At 36.7% G+C, this 25,695-nt stretch overlaps 1 protein-coding gene across 3 annotated transcripts in view; it reads left to right on the forward strand.

Annotated features, from left to right (window-relative positions):
• Window positions 1-25,695, forward strand: part of OXSR1 (oxidative stress responsive kinase 1) — a 94,407-nt gene that overhangs the window by 56,534 nt on the left and 12,178 nt on the right. For all 3 annotated transcript variants that reach the window (XM_033212049.1, XM_033212048.1, XM_033212050.1), the window contains 7 exons: window positions 3,161-3,270; window positions 5,961-6,062; window positions 6,724-6,857; window positions 11,844-11,892; window positions 12,521-12,586; window positions 18,976-19,098; window positions 24,895-24,930. In XM_033212049.1, coding sequence (XP_033067940.1) covers window positions 3,161-3,270; window positions 5,961-6,062; window positions 6,724-6,857; window positions 11,844-11,892; window positions 12,521-12,586; window positions 18,976-19,098; window positions 24,895-24,930 — 620 coding nt within the window. The remainder of the gene's footprint in view (window positions 1-3,160; window positions 3,271-5,960; window positions 6,063-6,723; window positions 6,858-11,843; window positions 11,893-12,520; window positions 12,587-18,975; window positions 19,099-24,894; window positions 24,931-25,695) is intronic.

Genomic DNA, 25,695 nt, shown 5'->3' on the forward strand with positions numbered 1-25,695 from the left:
TCCTTTTTCTTTTGTTGCCTGAAATTTGGTATTATATCTCAGAAATCATTGCTAACTCCAGTGTCATGAAGCTTTTCTCCTGTGTTTTAAGTGTTTTATAGTTTAGGGGCTTCTAGTTTTTTCATACCTTATTACAGATAACACTTATTTTAATGTATTATAATTGCCTGATTCCACCTTCTATATTAGAAGTTGCACAAATGGGGGGACATTTTCTTCCTTGATCATTACTTTTGATCCTGTCACATAGTAGGCACCAAAGTCCACTTTGTACTTTAATTGAAATTTTGTTAACGGAGGAACTAAATGATTTTTTTCACATCGAAGTGACTCTTTCTCTTTAGTTGGCAATTTAAAACGAAAGGCAAATGGCATTTTTTCTCTTTGGTTTCTGTTTTTAACTTTATGGTTGGATTGATTATGTCTCCTTGGTGTTGTGGCTGTGCAGGTTATTTAACAAGAATATTTTGGTAAAGTGTATATTCTCACTTACATTCCTTAGCTAAATGTTTTAACTAGTCTTCAGGGTTCATTTGGAAACAAGCAGAGGTATACCAGCTGAAGATACAAAAATTCTGGATCATTATTAAGTTCTGGATTTAAAATTCTGACTATTTTAAAGCTACTTGAAGGTTTTTAGTAGGTTTTAAAAAGTAAAAACTCTTCATAATTGAACCTAAAAAATATGTTGTATATACATAAGCTGTTTGAGTCTTTATCATATTTAAGTATTTTAAGGCATGGCTTTGCCTCTCTGGTTGGTGATAAGAATATCTAATACTTGTTGAGTGTTTAGTATTAAAATATATTACAGGGACTGCTCCAAGTATATTATTAACTCATTTAATCCTTAACAACAACCTTGTTAGTAAGTACTGTTGTTGCCTCCTTTTTACAGATGAAGAAATTGTAGCACAAAGATTGAAAATACCTGCCCAAGTTCAACTGACTAGTGGCAGAGCTGAATGCACTAAATGTACTTTTTTCCCCTTCAAATGCACTTCAGATTGTTTACTTTGTTACTGTTATTACAAATGGAACAACATTTTAAAGTTCTTAGATATTTGCCGGTTTAGGATTATTGAAAACTGTTATGATGATGATGATGATTATTATATTTTAGAGAAAGTGTCTTGCTCTGTCACCCAGGCCAGAGTGCAGTGGTGCGAATGTGGCTCACTGCAGCCTCAAACTCGTAGGCTCAAGCAGTCCTCCTACCTCAGCCACCCAAGTAGCTAGGACTACAGGTGACTGCCACCACGCCCAGCTAATTTTCTGGGTTTTTTAGAGATGGGGTCTCACTGTGTTGCCCAGGCTGGTCTTGATCTCTTGGCCTCAAGTGATCCTCCTGCTTCAGCTTCCCAAAGTATTGGGATTACAGAAATGAGCCACTGTGCCCAGTCAAGATTATTATGTTTTTTTTCATAATTCTGTGTACATTCAGACAAGATAATTGTTTTTAAAACTGTACTGTATAGACTTGCTATTTTTAAACTACTGTATAGACAAGCAATTATTTTAAATAATTGCTTGAAAATGGCAGAATTCACAGACTTCTGAATCTGGAATTTTAAAGTTTGCCATTCTGAAATTATCCTCCTCACAATCGGGTTGTCCATAATTTATTGTATTTTCAAATTTATTTCTAATTTCATAATTTCTGTCTTATAATTATGTTTTCAGTTTGAAAATACAATAAATTATGGACAAATACACACTCATTTTTTTTTTTTTTTTTTTTTTTTTGAGACGGAGTCTTGCTCTGTCGCCCAGGCTGGAGTGCAGTGGCCGGATCTCAGCTCACTGCAAGCTCCGCCTCCCGGGTTTACGCCATTCTCCTGCCTCAGCCTCCGAGTAGCTGGGACTACAGGCGCCCGCCACCTCGCCCAGCTAGTTTTTTGTATTTTAGTAGAGACGGGGTTTCACTGTGTTCGCCAGGATGGTCTCGATCTCCTGACCTCGTGATCCGCCCGTCTCGGCCTCCCAAAGTGCTGGGATTACACACTCATTTTACATAATGCAGAGTATTCTGGAATGGACACAAAACAAAAGGGGAATCAGAAAAGGTGTGTAAGAGTTGGATAAGGTGTGCCTCAGTATATTAGTTAAAGTTCTTTTGGTTGTATTGGGAATTATCAATGGCTGACTTAACAAAGCAGGAATTTTAAAAATACACTAGGAAGTACACAGAATTTAAAAAATCAGCTGAACAGCTAAGACTCAGAATAGGCAGGAACCCAGTTGTGCTGGTGACCTTCAGGATGCTGTTAGCATGGCTCAGCTCCAGTGACCCTTAATTTCTTTGTCTTTCCATTCAAGCTTCACATTGCTAGGAGACTAAGATAGGCCTACCTTGGATTAAGGTGTCTAACCCTGGCTCAAATCAGGTATGCCCAGGGTCAAGGTGAGGGAGTACAGATACACACCCAGGGCTATTTACAGAAAAGGGGGGATCATGGTGAGGCAGGCAGTCCTCCTCATCGGTGACTGGTACTTTGGCTTCAGCATTGTGGGATAAAATCTTTGTAGAGAAAATCCTGAGGCTTAGAGAGGTGAACTAAGTTTACCAATGTCGTACATCTACTAAGAGGTGTAGTTAGGATATGTATTTAGAATTATGAACTCTAATTTATTTGGGGCTGAGTTCTTGAGAGCTCTTTGAATACTAAGCTAAAAAGGTTGGATTTCATTCTGTAGGAGTTTCTGAGCTGAAAGGGCCATGTCAAAGTGATAATTTAAAAATGAATGGATGAATGAATCTGATAGTGGTATGTAGAATGGATTAGAGCAAGGGGGAAAATCTGAGATGATGATAATATGTGGGGGTGGAGAGGAATGGAGTGAGGCACCTGCTAAGCTATGTCTTTTTTGTTTTTTTGTTTTGTAAAGATGAGATCTCCCTATGTTGCCTAGGCTGTTCTTGAACTCCCGGGCTCAAGTGAGCCTCCTGCCTTGGCCTCCCAGAGTGTTGGGATTATAGGTGTGAGCCACTGTTCCTAGTCTAAGCTATGTCTTAATTTAGTCAAGAAGTTCAGCAAAAAGATAAGAAATTATCATGCTTTTTATTTATATATAGGATGGTCACTACATTATATTGTTTTCCTATTCATTTATGATAGTTGATGCACTTTAAATACCTTGCTGTTGTATTCTATTTCAGACTTTGGGGTTAGTGCTTTTTTAGCAACTGGTGGTGATATTACTCGAAATAAAGTGAGAAAGACCTTTGTTGGCACCCCTTGTTGGATGGCACCTGAAGTTATGGAACAGGTACCGTGTCTTTTTTCAATTTTAAATGGGTTAGGGCTTTGTTTTGAAACTCAAAAAACTTAATAGTGTTTGCTTTTCTTTGGCATACCAGGTTAGCTTTGGGAAACATGTCCCTGTTCCTTGGGTGGGATTTTAGTCCACCCTTGAAAACAAAAACTCTAGAACTTTGCAAAGGATATATGAAACTCAGGAATAATATAATTGAGATTTGTTTTAATAATTTTGTTAGTACAAATTATACCAATTTTTACATACAGATTTATTGGTTTAATGATTTCTAAATTATGTCCAGTTTTGTTTCCTAAGCCTCCATATAGTTGTTTCTAGTACTTTTTTTTTTTTTTTTTTTGAGACAGGTCTCGCTGTCACCTGGGCTGGAGTGCAGTGGCTGGATCTCAGCTCACTGCAAGCTCCGCCTCCCGGGTTTACGCCATTCTCCTGCCTCAGCCTCCTGAGTAGCTGGGACTACAGGCGCCCACCACCTCGCCCCGCTAGTTTTTTGTATTTTTTAGTAGAGACGGGGTTTCACCATGTTAGCCAGGATGGTCTTGATCTCCTGACCTCGTGATCTGCCCGTCTTGGCCTCCCAAAGTGCTGGGATTACAGGCTTGAGCCACCGCGCCCGGCCTTGTTTCTAGTTCTTAATAGATGCTTCACATAAATGCCTTATAGGTATATCAAACTCAGTATGCTACAAACCGAATTCATTTTTACTCTGTTTCAATCAGCTGTATTCACTCTCTTGGTGAGGGAAGGAGTCCCACTGTAAAGTTATGGGAATGGCTGAACATACAACACCTGACACTGGACAGATGAGATTGACAGCTGTCTGTTAGTCACATATACTCACAGCCTAGGGGAGGAGGATACTGCATGCCATGCAGGACCAGCAGAGTTGCACTCACTAATAGAATGAACGAGAAGGGGCTTTGGAGACAGGCTTTGTAGTACCAGCAGATTGCGATGCCCCTTGGTTTCCTTGAGAAGATAAGACTGGCTGACAGGGAACCGAAATCTGCGTGTCGGGCAAGCAGGAACTGTACCTGGTCATTTGATAAGAAGGATTGTTGAACTAGGAGACATTATCTGCAAGAGCAGAGTGGGGAGGGGAACTTGTACTTAGGTCACTAGACGCCCTTCCGTTTTACCAGATGGCAAGGCAGCTCATACTATTGATCCTTAATTTTAGGTCTTACACGCTACACACTCCCCAAACCTGTTTCTCCTATATTGCTTAGGATAGAAAATTAAAATTTATAGCCATGTAATGTGCTGGTGACAGTATATAAGTAGAGAAATTTGGCAACATATTCACTGTAAAAAGTTTAAAAGTATTCACAACCTTTGTAACTTTTTCATTATAGAAATTAAGGTGATAATACCACAATACAGATCCTTTGGAAAACAAAAAAGCTACCGCACTACAAAACATTTTGTTTTAACTCTTTCTAGTATTTTACTGTTTGTAAAAGTTTCAGGACATATGAGCAATTTTGTGTTTTTTTTCTTCATGTTTTATCAGAAATGTTTTTTATATGTTCACATAGAATTAATAAATATTGCTTTTAATTGACTGTAGTTTTTAAAATATATCATACTTAACAATTTCTTCACTGTTGGTGAACATTCAGGTTGTGTATTTTTTGTATTACCAAATATGTTTAGAGTTTGCCTACTTTATTTTATTGGTTTAAAGCTTATGAACACTTTCATTGTTCTTGGTACACATTAGAGGTAGCTTTTTTGTTTATTTGTAGAGACAGAGTCTTGCTCTGTCACCCAGTCTGGAGTACTGTGGTGCCATCATGGCTTACTGCAGCCTTGAACTCCTGGGCTCAAGCTAGCCTCCTGAGCAGCTGGACTGCAGGTGTACGTCACCGCTCCTAGCTAATTAAAACAGCTTTTTTTGTGTGGAGATGGGATCTCACCATGTTGCCCAGGCTGGTCTTGAACTCCTGGCCTCAAGCCCACATCATCCTCCCACCTCAGCCTCTCAAAGTGCTGGGATTAGGTGGGAGCCACTGTACCCGGCCTCAAGCTAACTTTTTTTTTTTTTTGAGACGGAGTCTCGCTCTGTCCCCCTGGCTGGAGTGCAGTGGCGCCATCTTGGCTCACTGCAAGCTCCACCTCCCGAGTTCACGCCATTCTCCTGCCTCAGCCTCCTGAGTAGCTGGGACTACAGGCGCCCGCCACCACGCCTGGCTAGTTTTTTTTTTTTGTATTTTTAATAGAGATGGGGTTTCACTGTGGTCTCGATCTCCTGACCTTGTGATCCGCCCACCTCGGCCTCCCAAAGTGCTGGGATTACAGGCGTGAGCCACCGCACCCAGCCTTTTTTTTTTTTTTGAGGCGGAGTTTCGCTCGTTGCCCAGGCTGGAGTGCAGTGGCATGATCTCGGCTCACCACAACCTCCACCTCCCGCGTTCAAGTGATTCTCCTGCCTCAGCCTCCCGAATAGTTGGAATTACAGGCACGCACCACTGTGCCTGGCTAATTTTTTTTTTTTTAATAGTGATGGAGTTTCTCCATGTTGGTGAGGCTGGTCTTGAACTCCCAACCTCAGGTGATTTGCCTGCCTCAGCCTCCTAAAGTGCTGGGATTACAGGCCTGAGCCTCTGTGCCTGGCCAGAAGCTAACTTTTAAAAGTCCTTTTGTGCTGGTAAAAATAATGATGCAAATCTGTTTTGCAGGTCCGAGGTTATGATTTCAAAGCTGATATTTGGAGTTTTGGAATTACAGCAATTGAATTGGCCACAGGGGCAGCTCCTTATCATAAATATCCACCAATGAAGGTGAGGCTTGTATTCCAAATACTACCCCAGCTCAAGTCCCAGTTCCTTTTCAGAGCCATTTGCAAGTCTTTTAAATTTTTTTTATTGTGGTAAAATACACAGATCATAAATTGACCATCATCTTTAACCATTTGGAGTATATAGTTCAATGGTATTAAATGCATTCATAATATTGTGCAGTTGTCACCACCATCTGTATCCAAGCACTTTTCGTTTTAAAACTGGAACTCTATACCCATTAAATAGTAACTCTTGATTCCCATTCTTAGCCCCTTGGCAATCATTTTTGTCTCTATGATTTTGACTGCTGTTAATACCTCATATAAGTAGAATCCCACAGTGTTTATCTTTGCATGGCTAGCATAATGTCCCCAAGGTTCATCCATGTTGTAGCATATTGCAGAATTTTCTTGCTTTTTAAGGCTGAATAATACCCATTGTGTGTGTGTGTGTGTTAAGAAGGTAACCATCTACAGCATATTATTTATGTGAAATACACATAATGACTCTGAATTTTAAACAACTGATTCAGATATGAACTTAAAGAAAATAAAATGTTTGTATGTTGGTGGGGGGGGTGCCTATATTGAAAAATCTTGACCACAATAGTTAAACTGTACTGAGTCATCACAAGTTTACAGTATATTGAAAATTCTTGCAGGTTTTAATGCTGACACTGCAGAATGATCCCCCTTCTTTGGAAACTGGTGTTCAAGATAAAGAAATGCTGAAAAAATATGGAAAATCATTTAGAAAAATGATTTCATTGTGCCTTCAAAAAGATCCAGAAAAAAGGTAAAATATAAGAAAACATTTACTTTTCTCTCTAATAAAACATCATGAGAAGTCTAAGAGTCACATACTTGTATGTACAGGAAATTATTTTCAAAAGAACTAAATATAAACTTTAAAGAAGTATACAGAGACCATTATACTGTGGTATACAGAAATGAATTGATTTCTGCCTTCTTTGTAGTATACAGTATACCCTAAATAGTTCAGCCTTTTTCTTGTTAATTTCTTACAAAGTTGTACATTGTGAATTCTGTATTAATAAGTGCCAAGTTAGTGGAGAGATTTGTTTTTAATTTGCATTTAAAATTTATAAATGAATGTCTTAATGGCATTTACAGTATTAATAAAGGCAAGACACATAGAAAAATTAGGTTTAGTGTCTAATAATCACACTTATTTCCATGTTAGAAAGATATTTTAGTAAGTGGACCAAAAATTCAAATAGCTTCCTTATCATTATTAGACAGATTGAATGACAAGTGAGCAAATAAATAAGAACATCCAATATGAGTAACTTCATGAATTAAACCGAATCGTAGAATGTTGGGGATCATTGAGTACAACCTTTTATTTTTGAGGTCACTTGATACTTAGTCATAGGAGTAGGACTTGAATCTCAAAAAGTCCTGATTCCTAATTTAGGGCTCTGTTCCTTCTGAATCTTACTTGTCTGTTTCACATATATATTCCACTCAGCTGCTTAGCGCTGAGTTCTTTAATTTTTGTTTCTCTAAAGATCATTAAAAGGGAAAGACTTTCATGTTCTTGATCACATCTCTAGTATATGTAATAGGGCTTCAGAATTTATTGTTGGAAATATTGGAAAGGGTAAGAAAAACAGGTATCAAAATTTATACCTGCGTTTTTATAATTTTTTTTTCTGTTTCTGAGTAAACACTTAAAAAAGACAGGAAACACTTTTCTTTTACCAAATTAGTTGATTAAAGGAACAAAATTTTCTTGTTACAAATACCTAGAAATGCCAGATAAAATCTCTCCTACTTAAAGATTCTCAGATACCAGAAATAATGAGGAACCCCAAAGTTAAAGAAGAAATATTGTGAACTAATCCCGTGGCTGTCTTCAGTGGGTCACTATTCATTCTGATAACCTACTAATTTGGATTTGTAACTCCCATGTGAAGACTGGACTTGAGATCTTGGGTCTACCCAGTGGGGAGTTTAAACAGAGATTCTTCTTCTTAAAGCTAAGAACTTCAGATGTCTGTATCCTTAGTAAAAGGATAGACAAGAATAAAAACTGTCATCACCAAGAGACAACAAAAACCTCTCCTGAATAATCAAGCCCTTCAACCTGAATATTCTACAGGTTTAGAGTCTATACTACCTATGTTATCCAGGAACCCACAGGATTAGAAAGTTAAAAAAGCTTCACCAAATCGCTTTTTATTTTTGACAGAAGCCATCGCAGAGCTGTACTGGAAGAACACTTTCAACTCTAGCTCCCATTGGATTCCTGAACATAATACCCCACTGAAATAAGGTCACAATCCAAAATTAAGAAACACACAGTGAAACAATACATTATGAACTAGTTAGCAGACACAAACAGAAGGATTAGTGCTCCAAAAGATTTAGGTAATGCAGTGATAATCTGAAAAGATATAAAATTAAGTATATTGAAAATAATTACAATTAGAAGAAATCAAACCCACAAGAAAAGACTGTGACTGTGACAGAAGAACCAAATAGCAATGCCAGAAATGAAAAATACAGTGATTAATATTTCAAACTTTCCTTGAGTGTGAGCTGGACTTACTGACTCACTTCTGATGAGTAGAGTATGAAAAAGGAAAAATAGCAACTTCACAATGTACCTCCTCTACCCAATGACCAAGGTTAACATCACTATTAATAAGACATTGATAAGACTGATTCAGCTCTTAATATGATGAAATGAGAAGGGCATATAACCTGTGAGGTATTCTTCCTCTAAATCTGTAACTTCAGTCTGTAATGAGAAAACATCAGACAAACCCAAATCGAGGAATATGCAGCAAAATACCTGACCAACACTCTTCAAAACTGCCAAGGAAGAGAGACTAAGAAACTGTCATAGATTGGAGGAAATTAAGAAGACATGAAGACTGAAAGCAACAGAGTATCCTGTACTATATCCTGGGACAGAAAAAGGACATTAGTGGAAAAACTGGAGAAATGGAATGAAGTCTGTTGTTTAGTTAATAGTGTTGTACCAGTGTTGATATTTTAGTTGATTTCTTTATTATTATTCTGTGGTTATGTAAAAGGTTAACAATAGCAGAAGGTGGTGAAGGGCATGTAGGAACTCTGTACTAGCTTTGCAGCTCTTTAAGTCTAAAATTATTGTAAAACTTTTTTTTTAAAGTAAGAAAACTGGAAGCTATAGAGAATCTCTTCCAGTTTGTAAACCAAAATTAAACTTTGTTTAGAACATTGCTAAGTTAAAATAACACACACAATGGACTGGTTAAACAGAACAACCAATAAAACAAAAAGGAGATTATTTATTTACTCATCAAGTACCAGGCACTGTGGTAAACACTTAACATATATTGTTTACAGTAATTCTTTGAGGATAGCACTGTTAATTTCTTTATCTTACAAATGAAGAAACTGAATCACAGAGAGGTTAAGTAACCTTCCCCAAAGTCACACAGCTAATAAATGGTGGAATCAGAATTCTGACCCATACAACTGGACTAGAGTGCCCATTTTAATCAGACTACAGTAAGTATACGGAGGAAACTGCTCAGAATGTAGCACAGAAAGATCAAAGAGGGAAATATGAAAGAAATATTAACATTTGGAGGGTAGACTGAAAAGGTTCAATATGTCTGTGTGTATGCACATCCACACACACACACACACACACACACACAAATGTACGTATACGTATACATGAACTTACTAGGAAAGACTAGAGAGAATGTGGTAGAAGCGTTATTCAAAGAAATAATGGCTGAGAATTTTCCAGAGTTGATGAAAGACCTATATTCTCAGAGTAAAGAACTATCGCTGTAGAATTCCAAGCAGTATCTCCCTTCTTCCACTTGTACACGTTGTTGTGAAACTACTGGACACGAAACAAAGAGAAGCTTCTACAGGCAATCTCAGGGAATAGATTACCTACTGAGGATCAGCAGGTAGACTTGACAGCCACTTCTCCAATAACACAACAGTTGAGGCCAGCATTTAGTGAAATGTTCAGAGAAAATGCAGTCTTATGTCACTTAAAATGACACAGGATACATTCTGTGATATGTGTATTAGGCAGTTTTGTCATTTTGTGAACATCATGGAGTGTACTTATACAGAGTTTGATGGTACAGCCTACTGCATGCCTAGGCTATTTAATGTAACCTGTTGCTCTACTGTCAGACGCATAGTATGTTGTTGGCCAAAGCATTAAGAGGCTCATAACTGTGACTTTAACCCAGAGTTCTCCAGCTAGTCAAACTATCATTCAAGAATGAGCATGAAATTATTTTGCACACGGAAATAGAGTTTTCCAGTCTCATTCTATCACTTAAAGAACCCATAAATTGTACTTTAGAAAGAAGGAAATGAAGTCAGAAGAAAGGAATGAATAATAAGCAATGTTGACCAATCACATTGTTGAGCATATTGGAATCTTGAGTGAATAGAAAAATAAAAGTGATAATGTAGGATTTCAGTTTGCTATGCAAACTGAAACTTTCACATTTATTCAGTTTTTAAATCTTTATTATAATCATCGGAGGTGCTGGTTCTTAAACTTGAATGCATATTGGAATTACCTGGGGAGTTTTAAAAATTACTAAAGCCAATTAAAGATTCTGCTTTAATTGGTATGAGGTACAGCCTGGTCATTGGGTTTTTGTTTGTTTGTTTGAGACAGTCTTGCTCTGTCGCCCAGGCTGGAGTACAGTGGCACAATCTCAGCTTACTGCAACCTCCGCCTCATGGGTTCAAGTGATTCTCCTTTCTCAGCCTCCCGAGTTGCTGGGACTACAGGTGCACGCCACCTTACCCTGCTAATTTTTGTGTTTTTTTAGTAGAGATGGGGTGTCACCATATTGGCCAGGCTGATCTCGAACTCCTGACCTTGTGATCCACCTACCTTGGCCTCCCAAAGTTCTGAGATTACAGGTGTGAGCCATGGTGCCCGATTGGTCATTGGGATTTTTACATTCTTCCCAGATAGTTTAATGCACAGCAGTGTTTAAGAACTACTGCTCTTAGGGACTTGGCCAAGTAATACTGAACCTTGGAGAGGTTGTGATTTGCTCAGGATCAGGTAGGTGTGTGGCAAAAAATCAGGTCCAGTTTCTTAAATGTTAAGTTCTTTATTCTGCATGTTACTCTTTTAAAAGCTTGTAAAATTGACAGTCATGTCTTTGCTTAAAAGGAAATAAGACCATGAAGAAATGAGGTAAACTGAGTTTTGTTAAATTTGGGGAATATACTTTACTTTTAGAATTTTCATTTTTAAAGGGAGATTGTGAAATCTATTTTTAAGGATCTGTGGTAACCACAGATCCTTAAATTGAAGGCTGGCAGGCTACCATGTGGCAAGAAGTGAAGGTCTTGATTTGGTCCATTTCCTCTTTGAGTGTTTAAATATATTTTTATGCCTTGCTAAAAATGTTAGATAGATTTTGTCTAGCTTACTTATTGGGAAATAATATTAAATATTAAATTAATATTATTAATTAGCAAATATATTAGACTCTATTAAGAAATCATGCTTCCAGAAAAAACATTTCACTAATGACTCTTTCCAAGAATATTAATAATTATTATCAGAATATTTGTTTTGAGATTTTTATTTTATTCAATGTCTTGTATCAAGTTTGTTTTGCTTTTTAGCAGTTTAAGGAAAGTAGAGTATACTGAGTTTTAATTTTGCTGTTTAAAAAATTTTTTTCTGATTTTTGATGATGGAATCTTACATTACACTTGAATTAACTGTAAAAACTTTTCTTCCCTCCCTCCCTGGTTTTAGACCAACAGCAGCAGAACTGTTAAGGCACAAATTTTTCCAGAAAGCAAAGGTAGGAAATTCCAGCTTTTGATTATGTGTGTTATAGGATGCTCCTCAATTACTCAGATTATGTTCACTGCTTAGAAGTTGGATGATTATGTTTGGAAAAATGATGGTAAATAAAATAATTGTGGAAAGCAGTATGTATACAGCCTTTGATAATTAAGATGCTTGCTTCAGAATTTAGTAAATCCATTTTTAAATATTAGGTTAAACTGGTCATAGGAATAATGATTATTAAATTTTGCCATTATAAATATAATTTGTGAAAAATACCAAACTCTGATTTTAAGGTTTACTACTGAATTTGTAAACATCTCATTTCCCAAATATATCAGATAGTAGGATGTTACTGTAGTTGGAAATCTAGGACCATGATCTCAAAGAACATACAATACAGCAAACTCTTCATAGACAATGGTTTATACAGTGTACTACATCTTAATTTTCTGTCTCAATTTATAAAATTGTGGTAGTAATGTACTAAAGGAACTTCAGAGTAAACAAATGAAAGTTTTTCTCACACTTCATTACAAAACAGTTACTATATCACATTTTGATTATGGTGAACATTTTTGTGGGGTTTTTTTGGTACCTTAAAAACTTATAAGAACAAAATACTTACTCTTCCTCTCCAGAATAAAGAATTTCTTCAAGAAAAAATATTGCAGAGAGCACCAACCATTTCTGAAAGAGCAAAAAAGGTAAATCGGAATTTAACTCACTTTTCCTGAAAAATTTATTTTTGCATTTTGAAAATATGTTAAGTAATACATTGTTAATAGTATATGAGAATTACTGGTTTTCTTTCAATCCTATCTAAAGCATTCTTTGATACATTCATTCAGCAAATATCTTTGGTCTACTGTATGCCTTTGTATTACTCTGCTGTCTATTAGGATGAAAGGGGATGCTAGACAGTAATTGGTAAATTAATTCTAAATTCTGTTTGATAACTGTTTCTAGCTACCAGAATGAGTTGTGATTTTACATAGCATTTATAGCTTTGGTTATAAGTCACAGTACCCTTTTTGGAACTCCAAATTTGCTACTGCTTTTACAGAAAGACTGAAAGAACCTTATTATGCATATGTAATTTCTAAGAAGTTTGGTCATGATGTGAGCATGGAGAATGCTTTAATATCTCAGTTTGGGCAGAATATATTAATTTTCCTGTCCATGATACTTTTATGAACCTCTGTGAGAGCAGAGAGAAGAAAATCCTCCCTTTTCCCCACTCTTACTTCTCTGCTCAAGCATACATAATATCCAATGTGAAGGAAAAGAGGCAGTTTGGGCTTCTGTTGATGATAGACTTGAAGAAGGTAAAAGGTCTTATACCTTATATAATACAGTGGTAGGCCTGTTCAAGAAGTCAGAAGTATTATGTCTAGCAGTGGCTTATTCTCTTCCATAGATCTCACTGCTTGGGAATTTTGATATTATTCTGAGAATTTAACACAACAAAGAACCGGAAATGTATATTAAATACTTGGAAATTGTATTCTTAATAAGCACTGATAAAACAGTTAACTTGTCTCTATTTTAGAGATATATCTTTTTCAGTGGCTATAATCCATCGTTTCATGTCAGAATCACTTGGGGACTTAAAAAAAAAAAAAGAAAGAAAGAAACATAGACAATGTCATCCCAAACCAATTAAAGTCATGTCTTTAGTGGGTGAGATCTGGAAGATTATTCTCATGGATAGCTACTAGGTTAAAAATTCACTTGGCTCATTCCTTCACTTTATGTCACGTCTACTCAAGTGGCCTTTCCTCAGAATAATACTCTCTGATTACTAAAATAGTACCCTCCATGACTCTATCCCTTTACCCTACTTATCATCATCCGACATTTTACAGTCTTTCTGTACCATTAGAATAAAAGCTTAATGAGAACAGGGACTTTTTTTCATTGCTGTATCTTCAGTGTGCCTAGAATAGTTCCTGACACACAGGATATTCTTAAATAATATGCATATATTTCTATACTTATTAATATGTATAAAATTTCTATGCTTATTATTGTTTATAATAAATCCCATCTGAGATACATGTTGATTTAGTATCTGAAATCTGATTAATTTAAGAAGACTAGGTTGGGTACAGTGGCTCATGCCTGTAATCCCAGCACTTTGGGACGCCAAGGCAGGTGGATCACTTGAGGCCAGGAGTTCGCGACCAGCCTGACCAACATGGTGAAACCTCGTCTCTACTAAAAATACAAAACTTAGCTGGGCATGGTAGTACATGTCTGTAATTCCAGTTACTCGGGAGGCTGAGGCATAAGAATCATTTGAACGCAGAAGAGGGAGGTTGCAGTGATCTGAGATTGTGCCACTGTACTCCAGCTTGGGCGATAGAGCAAGACTCTGTCTCAAAAAAAAATAAGAAGAGTGAGCCTCATACCAGGGATATGATGACTCATGCTTGTAATCCCAGCACCTCTGGGAGGCTGAGGTGGGAGGATAGCTTGAACCCAGGAGTTAAAGGCCAGCCTGAGCAACGTAGTGAGACCCCATATCTACAAAAATAATTAAAACATTATTGAGGTGTGGTGGCATAGACCTCTGGTCCCGGCTATTCAGGATGTTGAGGTGGGAGGATCACTTGAGCCTGGGAGGTTGAAGCTGCAGTGAACTGTGATCATACCACTGCACTCCAGCCTAGGTGAATACCTCCTGCCAAAAAAGTATTTACTAAAAGAACTGTTAAGAGAATAAAAAGATCAGGCACAGTGGCTCGTGCCTGTAATCCCAACACTTTGGGAGGCTGAGGCAGATGGATTGCTTGAGCTCAGGATTTCAAGACCAGCCTGGGCAACATGGCAGACGCTATCTCTACTAAAAATACAAAAATTAAAATTAGCCAGGCATGGTGGTGCGTGCCTGTGGTCCCAGCTACTCAGGAGGCTGAGGTGGGAGGATTGTTTGAGCCTGCAGGGAAGAGGTTGTAGTGAGCCAAGATCATGCCACTGCATTCCAGCCTGGGTGACAGAGTGAGACTCTGTCTCAAAAAGAAAAGAAAAAAGAGAATAAAAAAAAAAAGGCATAAACCTCTAGCGGACAAAAAATGGGTGAAGTGAAAGCTGCAACCAAATTTTCAAAACTGTGATGCCCATAAATCAGTGGTAAGAGACTTGGCAAATCAGAGGACTATAATTGCTAAGCCAGTATCAAGAAAAGCTTGGAAGCTACCATATACAACAGAACCCCAAAAGGTAAGGGAATTAACAGTGCCGGGTACCTCCAGAAATGAGAGTGAAAGTAGGGCTAAAAACAGGAAGATTGGTTGAAAGTCTTAAGATAGAGTTAGACTCTGGTTTCCCTCCCCTACTCCATGCAGCACTCCAGGAGATGTCTGGAGGTTTATTCTGCAGAAGGGTAAAAGAAATGTCTCTGTCTGAAGGACACCAGGCACAGTTAAAGACGGAAATAACTTACTGAAAAGGGCATTTAAGTAATTGTTTACACACTGAATATTAAGAATCTATTTATATCACTTCATTCAACTGCCGGAACATAAACATTAAGGCTTATTACCCAATAGGCAAGACACTGAAAAATCCTTATTTGATCAATCTGACTAGCCTAAGAGGAAAATCTGACTAGCCTAAGAGGAAATTGGAGGTGGGAAATGCTCACCCACATCACTCTGCAGTGAAGCAAACTCCACCCACTTAAAAGCTCTGTGCTTCCCAGTGCTTTAGTTCTTTGTTCTTAAATATAAGCATAGATCTAGGATCACAGGATACCTGAGGAAAACCTCTTAATGAGAAAAATAGAGGGCAAAATAAACAGAAGGAAAAAAAGAAACTTACAGGAAATAGACTATATATATATAGGAAGATAATTTAAGTAAAATCATGACTGTCTTTAGAGATAAGAGTTTATATTTGCCAGGAGTGGTAGTCCATGCGTGTAAATCCAACACATTAGGAGGACAAGTCAGGAGGATCGCTTGAGCCCAGGAGGTCTAGACCATCCTGGGTAACAAGGCAAGACCAGACTCTACCAAAAAAAAAATAGCTGGGCATGGTGGCATGTGCCTGTGGTTCCAGCTGCTCAGGAGGCTGAGGCAGGAGGATCGCTTGAACCCAGAAGGTAGAGGCTGCAGGGAGCCATGTTCGCGCCACTGCACTTCAGCCTGGGTGACAGAGCAAGACCCTGTCTCAAAAGAAAAAAAAAAAAAATAGTTTACATGCACAAAAAGTGAACATGATACTATTAAAGAAGCATTTTTGTCATGACAATTCAGTGAAGACTAAAGAATCATCTTCAAATGGCCTTGGTACAACTGAATATTCACATGCAGAAGAATGAAGTTGGGTCTTTTACTCTCATCCTACAAAAAATTAACTCAAAATGGATTGTCGACCTAAATATAAGAGCTAAAGTTATAATACTGTTGCAAGAAAATGTAGCTATAAATCTTTGGGAATTTGAGCTAGGCAAAGCTTCCTTAGATATGACACCAAAAATACAAGCAATAAAAGGAAAAAGTAGGTAAATTGGTTTTATTAAAAGTTAAGACTTTTGTGCTTCAGTAGACACTGGCAAGAAAGTGAAAAGACAACCTACAAAATGGGAATAAATATTTACAAATCATATATGTGATAAGGGACTTGTATCTAGAATATATAAAGAACTTTTGCAACTCAATAATAAAAAGACAACACATTTTTAAAAATGAGCAAAGGATCTGAATGGAAACCTCTTGAAGATATATAAATGGCCAATAAACACATGAAAAGATACTCAGTGTTATTAGCCATCAGAGAAATGCAAATCAAAATAACAAAGAGATACCACTTCACACCCACTAGGATGGCTATAATCAAAAAGACAGTAACAACTGTTGGTAAAGATGTGGAGCGATTGGAACACTTCTGCACTGGTGATGGGAATGTGAAATGGTGCAGCCACTTTGGAAAGCAGTCTGGCAGTTCCTCAGAAGCCTAAACAGAGTCACCATGTGACCCAGCAATTCTACTCCTAGGCACACGCCAGAGAATTGAAAACGTAAGTCCACACAAAAATGTGTACACTGCTCATAGCAGCATTATTCATAAAAACCAGAAAGTGTAAACAACCCACATGTTCATCAGCTGATGATTAGATTTATAAAATGTGGTATATTCATACAGTAGAATATTATTTGACAATAAAAAGGAATGAAGTACTGATACATGCTACAGCGTGGATGACCCTTTCAAACATTATGCTAGTTTAAAAAGCCCATCACAAAAGACAACATGTTGTATGATTCAGTTTATGTGAAATGTTGAAAACAGGCAAATGTAAAGAAACAGAAAGTAGATTAGTGGTAACTTAGGACTGGGGGTTTTGGAGAGAAATGGGCAGTTACTGCTAAAGAGTATGGCATGTCTTGTGGGGAGTGATAAAAATGTTCTAAATTTGATGGTAGTGATGGTTGCACAACTTTGAATATACTAAAAATCATTGAACTGTATACGTTGAATGGTTCAGTTGTATGGTGTATGAATTATAAGGGAGCTTTCGGAGAACCAGGACCAGTACCAACAAAAAGCTTTTGGAAATTGAAAACGTAGAAGAAATGAAAAATTCAATACAAAGGTTGAGGAAATTTCCCAGAAAAGAGTTCAAGAGGCCCAGATACAGAAAACAAAAAAGCTGAGAATATTAGAGGACCATTTGAGAAGGTTCAGCATTTGAGTAAAGAGAATTCCAGAAAAGGAGAACTGAGAAAAACAGAAGAAAGTAAATCATTGACAAAATAATACAAGAAAAATATCCAAAACTGGATGGTCATGAATTTCCAGATTGAAAGAGTCTTAAGTACTCAACACAATTAATAAAAATAGACTAATGCTAACACACATTACCATGATAAGTCAGAATACTGAAGGCAAAAAGAAGAATCTGTAGTCTTCCAGGGAAGGGGAAATGTCACAGACAGGATCAGGAGTCATGATGACCTCAGTAGCACTTCTGGAAGCCAAATACAGTGAGGCAGTTTTCTTCAAAGGTATGAAAGAAAATAATTACTGATGCAGCCTTTTCTTTTTAACCAAACAATGAATGAAGTGTGAACATGGAATCAAGATAAGTTCAGAAATGCATGGCTTTAATATACATGCTAATAGTGGAGATGGTGCTTAAACTAAAAACAGAAGTCATGTGATCCAGGACGCACAATCCTCTGGCTGATGGTAGAATTTGATCTGAAATAGGAGACGTGCTGTGAAACCAGTTTAGGATGGAACAGATCAGGAGGTTCTGGTGAGAGTCTTCTTCAAGAAGATGATACCGACAGAATACCCATTTGAATATGGTAAAAGGAGATATAAACAGCTGAGAAAATAAATACTAACTACAGGGGAAATAGAAGTGGTAATACACAATAAGGCTCAGGTCTGAATATGATACATATAATCATGTTATGTAAACACTGAATATTGACCTAACCAAAATTATAGTGTATCTTGAGAAAAGAATAGAGAGTTCATAACAGAGTTAAATTTTCATCTTCTATTGTGGGAAGTCCCACAGTTAACTCCTAAAATCAAAAAATCAGTAAGTAATGATAGGAACACGTATTCGAGAGATGAATGTCCAAAAGGATAAGCTAAAATGAGTTGAAAGGGTTGCCAGTGGAGATGAAGCTGAAGGTTAGGAGGTTGCTGTTTTTCTTAATACAACATGCACAGCTCTAGTACTCTTGAAATCATAGGCAAGTATAGTTTTGACTTAACAAATTAAAAAGAAAAAATAACAGATTTTAAATCTTGAGTTTATTCATTTTGAGCACCCAAAACCTTTTTTTTCTTTAAATGTCTCAGGACATTTAAAATCGGATTTTTACCTGTGATTTTACATAGGAAGGATTTCGATGTTTGGGCTCAAGAGTATAGAAGTACAGTGGTTGTTACTAAAGACAGGTAGTAGAGCAGGTGATGGTTGGAGGATGTGAATTTGTATGGAAACATTTATGGGGAAAATGATTATCTACTTAATGGATTGAAGTGATAGAAGAAGAGAGAAATACGGAGTTTCATACTTAGTAAGCATGAAACACCACCATAACCCACTTCTTTTTCTAATGAGCAGGTTCGGAGAGTACCAGGTTCCAGTGGCCGCCTCCATAAGACAGAGGATGGAGGCTGGGAGTGGAGTGATGATGAATTTGATGAAGAAAGTGAGGAAGGGAAAGCAGCAATTTCACAACTCAGGGTAAATTTTATTAAACTGTGTACTTTAGCTAGAACTTTGTGTGGTTCTTGTTCAGCTTAACCAGCTAAAATGTAAAGAATACAATTGTGACAGAATTTCCTTGAACAGCTTATTAATAATAGGAGCCCAGTTAATTCTGCATGAAAAGTTGGACTTAGACATCTGTTTGAATATGATAATATTTAGAGTATATAAAAGTGACCCAAATCTAGAGATGAAAGCTGCAAATGTCTGAGATGCAAAATACACTGGATAGGATTAATGGCCAATTAGACATTGCAGAAGAAAAGGTTAGTGAACTTGAAGGCGCAGTAATGGAAGCTTTTCCCCGAAGTCTGTTATCCTTCTAAGGATGAATGGTGTATCTCTTATTCAGTTGGTGCATCCTAGATATCTGTTGTGCACACGTATGTGTGTTTCCTAAAAACAGTGAAGACAAGAGTCTTCCTTTTGGTTCATTTCATCACTCTTGCCTGAAAGCACTACCTCAGGTTGTCAGGACTCATTCCTAAGACTGGAAGTGCTTATAAGGAAATATAAATGTTTGAGGGTATTATACCTTTGACTGCTTAGGACTGTTTTTGTGGGATGAATAGTGAGTATACTGGTATATCACTTCCTGCTTTTAGGATCTGCTTTGGTGCAAGCACTTACGACTCTCTGTTGATCAACATTGAATATTTGTTGACCTTGTTTATCTAATGAGGTCTTTGAGTCTAGTCCTTTTGCAGAGCTAAGTTTGTAAAGGCCTTGCCAATGGAAGTTGGCACAAATCTATTAAGCTCTAAGCTTGGAAACACTGTTTAGAAGATAAATGCAAATATTGTTTACATACAATTATGAGTTTAATGTTTCTTTATAAATGTGAGACTATGGCATCCTTCCTTTTTTATGTGACTCCTCTCTGAATTGATACTGTCGTGTATTGTTATATTAAAGCTACCAGAGGAAGCTAAAGCTGCATGAATTTTGTAGTTCCCTAGCTTCCTGTGAAAGGGATGATGGTTCTATTTTTCTTCTGACTAACAAATATTTGGAGATATACATTATAGCTTTTCAGTATCTAATTATTACTCTCTAGCTATCTATAGATAAATTTGGTAGTTCTGAAATAGTTATAGTAGCTTTCTTATAACCCTAATACATTGGTATCTAAACAACACAGAAACTTACATACTTTGGCCACAGAATAAGTAGTTTTCTGTCCAGTATTTTTCATGTTATCTTTATAGCATTTTTGAGACCATGAATTCTTTTTAAGAACATGAATCTTTTAAAACTAAATTGAACTATGTTAAGAAAAGAATATACCATGACCAAACGGGGTAGGGTGCAATGATGGTTCAGTATTAGGAAATCTCATAATATTGATAGATCTAAGGAGAAAAATCATATTTTTATTTTCATAGATTCTGAAAAAGGCTTTGACAAAATTCTTGCAATATTCATAATGCTCTTATGTAGATCTAGATTTTCATATTTATATTATTTTCCTTATGCCTGAAAAACTTTCCTTAATATTTTTTGTGTTGTAAATCTTTTGGTGGTGATTTCTTTAAGGTTTTATGTCTGAAAATGTCTTTGTTTTGAGAAGGTATGTTTTCAGGGTATAGAATTCCAAGTTGACAGGTTTTTTTTCTTTCAGCATTTTAAAGATGTTTCTTCACCATCATCTTGCTTGCATCTTTCCACTGAGAAATTTTGTGATATTCTTATTCTTGTTCCTTTATAAGTAACATGTCTTTTTTCCCTGGCTGCTTTTAAGATTTCGTCTTTACAAATGGTTTTGGAAAATTTGATTGTGATATGCCTAGGTATATTTTTCTTCATGTTTCTTGTGCTTGGGTTTTGTTGAGCTTGGATCTTTGGGTTTATAGGTTTTTATCAAGTTTGGAAATTTTTCAGCCATTATATTTTCAAACTTTTTTTTCTGTCCCCCAGTAACATATATATTAGGCAGCTCGAAGTTGTCTCACAGGCCACTGTTTCTCTTAATTTTTTTTAATTCTTTTTTTCTGTCTACACAGTTTTTATGCTAGCTTTCGAATTTATTCATCTTCTGCAATATCTAATCTTCTGCTAATCCCATCCAGTTCCTGTTTCATCTCAGGCATTGTAGTAGTCTAGAAGTTTAATTTTTTTCCCATCTTCTGTGTCTCTACTTAACTTTTTGGAGATATGTAATACAGCTATGATAACTATTTTAACATCCTTCTCTTCTAATTCTAATATCCATGTCAATTCTGAATTAGTTTTGTTTGGTTAATTATTCTCTTCATTATGGCTTGAGGAGTGTTTTCCTGCCTCTTCATATCTAGTAATCTGATTATATGCCAAACATTGTAATTTTCACCTTATTGCTTGCTGACAATTTTGTATTTCTGTAAGTCTTCTTGAGCTTTGTTCTGGGATACATTAAAGTTAGTTGGAAATAGTTTAATGCTTTTAGATCTTGCTTTTATGATTTGTTAGTTGGGTCTGGAGTAGTGTTCAGCCTACAGCCATTTATTCCCCACTACTGAGATAAGACCTTTTTGAGAACACTACCCAATCCCCTGTGAGTTATTAGTTTTTCCAGTTGGACTGGTGGAAATAGGCACTGTTCCTGGCTCTGTGTGAGTGCTGTGCACTCTTCCCTCTCATCATTTTTGATGTTTTCCCCCCTATTCTCAGGCATTTGCTCACATGCATTCGTTGATAAGTATTCTGTCAAACATTCGAAAGTGACCCTCTGCAACTTTCTAGGGTTCACTCTCTTTCTAGCTTTCTCCTTCCTTGTACTGTTTTATCAACTTAATCTGCCTTGGTCTCCCAGACTGTTAGCTCTGTTTCCTCAAGTCAGGCAGTTCCTTGGATTTCATCTAGGTTCTATCTCCCTATGCCACAGCTTGGAATCTTTCAAGGCAGTATATAGGGACAAGGCCCACCACTTTTTTCCCCTGTCTTTCAGGGATCACTTTTTTTCTTTGACAAGTGCCCAATGTCTTGAAAATTTTTGTTTCATATATTTTGTCTTTTTTGCAGAGGTGGGGTTGTTTCAGGCAGAAAGATAAATCTGGTCCCTGTTTATTCATCATGGCCTGAAGTGGAAGTCTGTAGTTATATTTTAAGTGAATATGTAACTCTACTGAAGGGGAATATAAAAAGAAAGAATCCAAGTAACCTATGAATATAGTATTTGACCATATGTTCTCAGGTGGAGTTGATGGGGGAAAGAGAAAACTTAAGATAAACCTTGATCTCCTTTTATTAGGATTATTTTTCATAGTTGCATATGCAGAGCAGTTCAGAAACTCTTGTAGATGTAGGATTGAGAAAATAAGTAAATGTCTCAATGTTCTTGGGAACCAGGATTCTCACTATAGAAGAAGATATACGCAGGTACGGAGCAGGGCAAGGTAAGAAAGAATCCGGTGGGAATGGGTTTGAATTGGAGACACTGGTGTGAATTCAAGCTTTGTAAAGTATGTGTGTGTGTGAATGTATGTGTGCACGTGTATGTATATACGTATGTCTATACTTGCATATATTTCTCAGCTTTGTCTACTGAACGACCCGGAAGCAAAGAAACCCCAATAATGACATGCCTTGTATCCAGATAATGGTCTCTAATACCATTCCCCACTAAAGGGAACCAGGGCTCCTTTGAGAATGGTTGATTCCAGGGCTTGGGCAGGGAAAATGTAAGAGGAATCTTGAATATTATCTTCTTTTGCCAGAAGGAAAAGATACTCAAAAAAAAAAAAAAAAAAACTCATAAGGACACAAGTGCCAGCTCGAAGTTACTCCTACTGGCAAAATCTGGGACAATTTAACCACCAAAATAAAGTGCAATAATTAATTATAAATAATTTAGAAAATAGGTATCTTTGAGTCTATACCAATAGCAAATAGATAAACAAATGGTGGAAAATGAATGGTTCTTCATTACAGTAGACTACCAAGTGCTGACCAGTAAATATGGACGAGTGTTGGAGATGGAAAATCATCATTTTACAATCATTGTTGTAAGGATAGGACTAGGCAGGAATCATCAATGAAGCTAAATATAGGGGGAAGTTTTGATAAGCAGGATATTTTCAAGGTCTTAAAGTGTGTCCCCACATATTACCTATTCACCACAAGGGAAAAAAATAGGGTTTTTTTATACTGGAGAAGTAGGAAAATTCCTTGACCAGGTGATTAAAATTAACATCACCAACGAGGGACAGATGAACATGTAATACAGTAAGAAGGACACATCAGTATGTAGAATTTCAAGTGGGAATTCGTGTAAATATAATAATAAGGAAACATCAGATAAACCCCAAGTGAGGGACGTATATTAAAATAAAGTATGTGGTGGGAGTGGAGGGACTGTATTTTCCAAAAATGTTGATGTTCCAGATTTTAAAAATCTTAAGAAACGTGAAAACTACCTGCAATACATGATCCTAGACTGTATCCTATACTGGAGGAAAAACAAAAGGCTACAAAGGACATTAGTGTCAACTGACATTTACACTAAATTAGATAAAAGTATTATATCATGTTAAATTTAATGAGAACTATAGTGTGAAGTTATATAAGAAAACATCTCATTCTTAGGAAATGTACACTCTGTATTAAGTGGTAAACAGTCATGATATATGCAACTTATTCTCAAAGGGTATAGGAAAAATATATTTAGAAAGAAAGAGAAAGTGAGCACCCAAATGATAAAGCAGATAAGGAGAAAAAAGGTTAATAATAAATGAATTGGGGTAAAGGGTATACTTATGTTCTTGTATTGTTATTCTAGCACATTTTTTGTAAGTTTGAAATTATTTACACAAGTTTTTTTTCTTGTAGTCTGGATGAATGCAGTATTTACAAAGTTGTTTTTTTTTTAAAAAAAAAACCTTTTGGGTTGGCCACTTACTTGGTATGCTACATTAGCTATTACCTGAACTTTGATTACTCCTTAATGAAATGGTGATAAAAGTGTAAAAAAAACCGTCAGTTGATCTTTGACATATTCTGACTAAGTCCATCCTTGGCAGAATTTACCATAAATTGTTATTTGTTTAGAGGTAAGTTTTTTGGTAAACTACAGTGCCTGTATCCAGAATTACTGCTAACTTTTACTATTTTACCAAATAAACAGCTTAAATTTTCATATGGCAGATTATAATTGGTCATTTCCTAATAAATGTGGTTTACACCAGATATTTGAGACCTCACCTCAAGTATCATTTTATTTCCACTGCCTTTATTTTTGCTAGTGGTTCATGCTTTATTTTTGGACCACCCATGTTTCTTTACATACCAGATTCCTGAATATCCAACACCAAGAATAAGGATAGTAGACTCTTGACATGCAGCTTTCAGATCAATTTTGGCTCAAGAGTTTTCTCCATTAAAGCCTGTAAACAGAATTACTCTGCTTTGAGAATGTATATTGGATAATTAGCTTAAAAGTTTAGGTTTGGTCTAGGATCTTATATATATAATATGTTCACCATTAGTAGAAAGATTTTACTTTGGAGAATGTGACAGTCCCATTATGTACGCTTATAAAGCTTACAATTTTAAAATACAGAATTTTAAAATTGATAAGTACATTGATGTATTTGTTACAGGCTACCTGGGCAAAAAATACAATACTATCATGACAGTTATTTTTTCCAGAAAACTTTCAGTAGACTTGCTGGTGAGTTAATATATGGATCAGAATTAAATGGAGTTGACTTGCTCTTAACATCACTTGCCATTTGGGACTGACTACAAGTAACCTGAGTTGTGACTTAACAACCATCCTTTTTGTATTTCTTTTAGTCTCCCCGAGTGAAAGAATCAATATCAAATTCTGAGGTAAGTAATTGTGATTATTGAATCCTTGTTAAAGTATATGTGCTTTTGTTTTGGTTTCAATTTTAAGCACTTTTTTTTTGTGCATATGTGTGCTTAAATGGGAATGCAACTTTATACCAATCAAATTTTAAAAGTTGGGCTAAGGGCTCAGAATGTTCTTCCTTGCTTTCTTGATTTTGTGAATTTTTTATTTTTATTTTTGGCTTGGGCTACTTGAAATGAAAAGTTATTTATTTATTTTTTTGAGACAGTGTCTCGCTCTGTCACCCATGCTGGAGTGCAGTGGCGCGATCATGGCTCACTTTCAGCCTTGACCTCCTGGGGCTCAAGTGATCCTCCCACCTCAGCCTCCTGGATAGCTGGAACCACAGGCACACACCACCATGCCTGTTTTTTGTAGAGATGGGCTCTCACCATGTTGCCCAGGCTGGTCTCAAGCTCCTGGGCTCAGTCAATCTCCCTGCCTTGGCCTCCCAAAGTGCTGGAATTACAGGCATGTGCCACTGTGCCCTGCTAAAAAGTAGTGTTTTTGCATTAATTTGTTTGCGAATTTGTCATATGCCACCTGTCCTTTTTGAATTTTTTTCTTTCAGCCGCTTCTCTTGTGAAATAAATTCTATTTTCTGTGGTTACTGCATCAGTATGATAGGAAATCCTGTTAAGCAGATTCTTATTGGGCTGGTTTCCCTGTTCTCATTACTGGAGAAAACAATCATTTCTATGGTCTGTTCTGTCATACACTCTTACTTTTGGCAGCATCTTCAT

Source organism: Trachypithecus francoisi, unplaced genomic scaffold (genome assembly GCF_009764315.1).
Source record: "Trachypithecus francoisi isolate TF-2019V2 unplaced genomic scaffold, Tfra_2.0 Lachesis_group0, whole genome shotgun sequence".
Lineage (NCBI taxonomy): Eukaryota > Metazoa > Chordata > Mammalia > Primates > Cercopithecidae > Trachypithecus > Trachypithecus francoisi.